The sequence below is a fragment of the Myotis davidii genome, unplaced genomic scaffold (assembly GCF_000327345.1).
Source record: "Myotis davidii unplaced genomic scaffold, ASM32734v1 scaffold217, whole genome shotgun sequence".
Taxonomy (NCBI): Eukaryota; Metazoa; Chordata; class Mammalia; order Chiroptera; family Vespertilionidae; genus Myotis; species Myotis davidii.
The window spans coordinates 1,774,448-1,775,513 of record NW_006290034.1 but is presented as its reverse complement, the minus strand read 5'-3'; the positions used below and the strand labels follow the sequence as shown (position 1 = coordinate 1,775,513).

Here is a 1,066-nt window from a genome sequence, read left to right as displayed (position 1 = left end):
TTTAGTTGTATGCTTGAGCCCCAGTAGGAGTCATGCAGAAGGCAGCTGGTCTATGTTTCTTTCTCACATCAATGTTTCTCTCTCTCTCCCCCTCTCCCTTCCTCTCTCTCTCTCAAGTCAATCCAAACACATTTTAAAATGAAATAATAATAATACTTTGAATCTGCAATGAGCCCTCCAATCACTTTCTAGATGAGCCATTTTCTATTTGCATCTCAAGAAATCCCTGTCGAAGCTGCAGCGCCATGGTGAATCAGGCAACTTCCTACACATTTAAGCGAGAGAGTAAGTGGAGCTCCTTTTCCACGCTGGGAACCGCTCACCCTTGGAGGAAGTAGTAGTGGAAGGAGCCCGCCTGCTGGAGGTGGAGGGCACAGTGTTTGTCCGAGTCGTCCTCTCTGCCGGACGGATGCTCCCAGTCCAGGGGGCGGAATTTTTCTCGGTGAAACGCTTGCCCGGGAAAGGGGTAGTTTGTATGCACTGTGACTGCTTTTCCCTGGAGCGTTGGGCCTAATCGAAACTGCAGCTCAAACCCTAAAGGAAAAGCACGTTATTGCAGGACCTGAAGGACCCCGCTGGCGCAATAGAGCTTTTAGTGCAAGTATCACAAAACGGCGGTTTCTCAGCGATGGTCAACGGACCGCCACAGACGTGACGCTGTCTTGGGAACGACGCTGCCTCCCGATTCTGCTCAATTTCACATTTTAGCACCAGTGCCCGTCGCAGGACTGTCCGCTCTGCACTGTGCCTGCCCTCTGCCCTGGACACGGACCCCTATTCGCATGGCTACGCTGGGGTATGCGAGTTCTTATGTGACCCCATTTCACACCATCCCCCCCAACCCCTTCCAGCCCTGAACTGACTGCCCAGTGGTGGGCATGCAACCCGAGACCTCGGCTGGTATTTTTTAAACTGCAACCAACCGAGAAGTGCGTGTGTGGGGGGTCCGAGTGTATGGCATGTGTGGGGGGTGTCACGGCACAGCTACCTCACCATCCAGAGAAAGCCAGACCTCCCGGAGAGGAGCCCCCCTCCGGAGAGGCAGAAGTGGGGCTCGAACAGGAGT

At 53.8% G+C, this 1,066-nt stretch overlaps 1 protein-coding gene across 1 annotated transcript in view; it reads right to left on the bottom strand.

Annotated features, from left to right (window-relative positions):
* Nucleotides 1-1,066, bottom strand: part of AGL (amylo-alpha-1, 6-glucosidase, 4-alpha-glucanotransferase) — a 60,323-nt gene that overhangs the window by 52,887 nt on the left and 6,370 nt on the right. Inside the window, exon 3 of the mRNA XM_006763107.2 lies at nt 324-534. Coding sequence (XP_006763170.1) covers nt 324-534 — 211 coding nt within the window. The remainder of the gene's footprint in view (nt 1-323; nt 535-1,066) is intronic.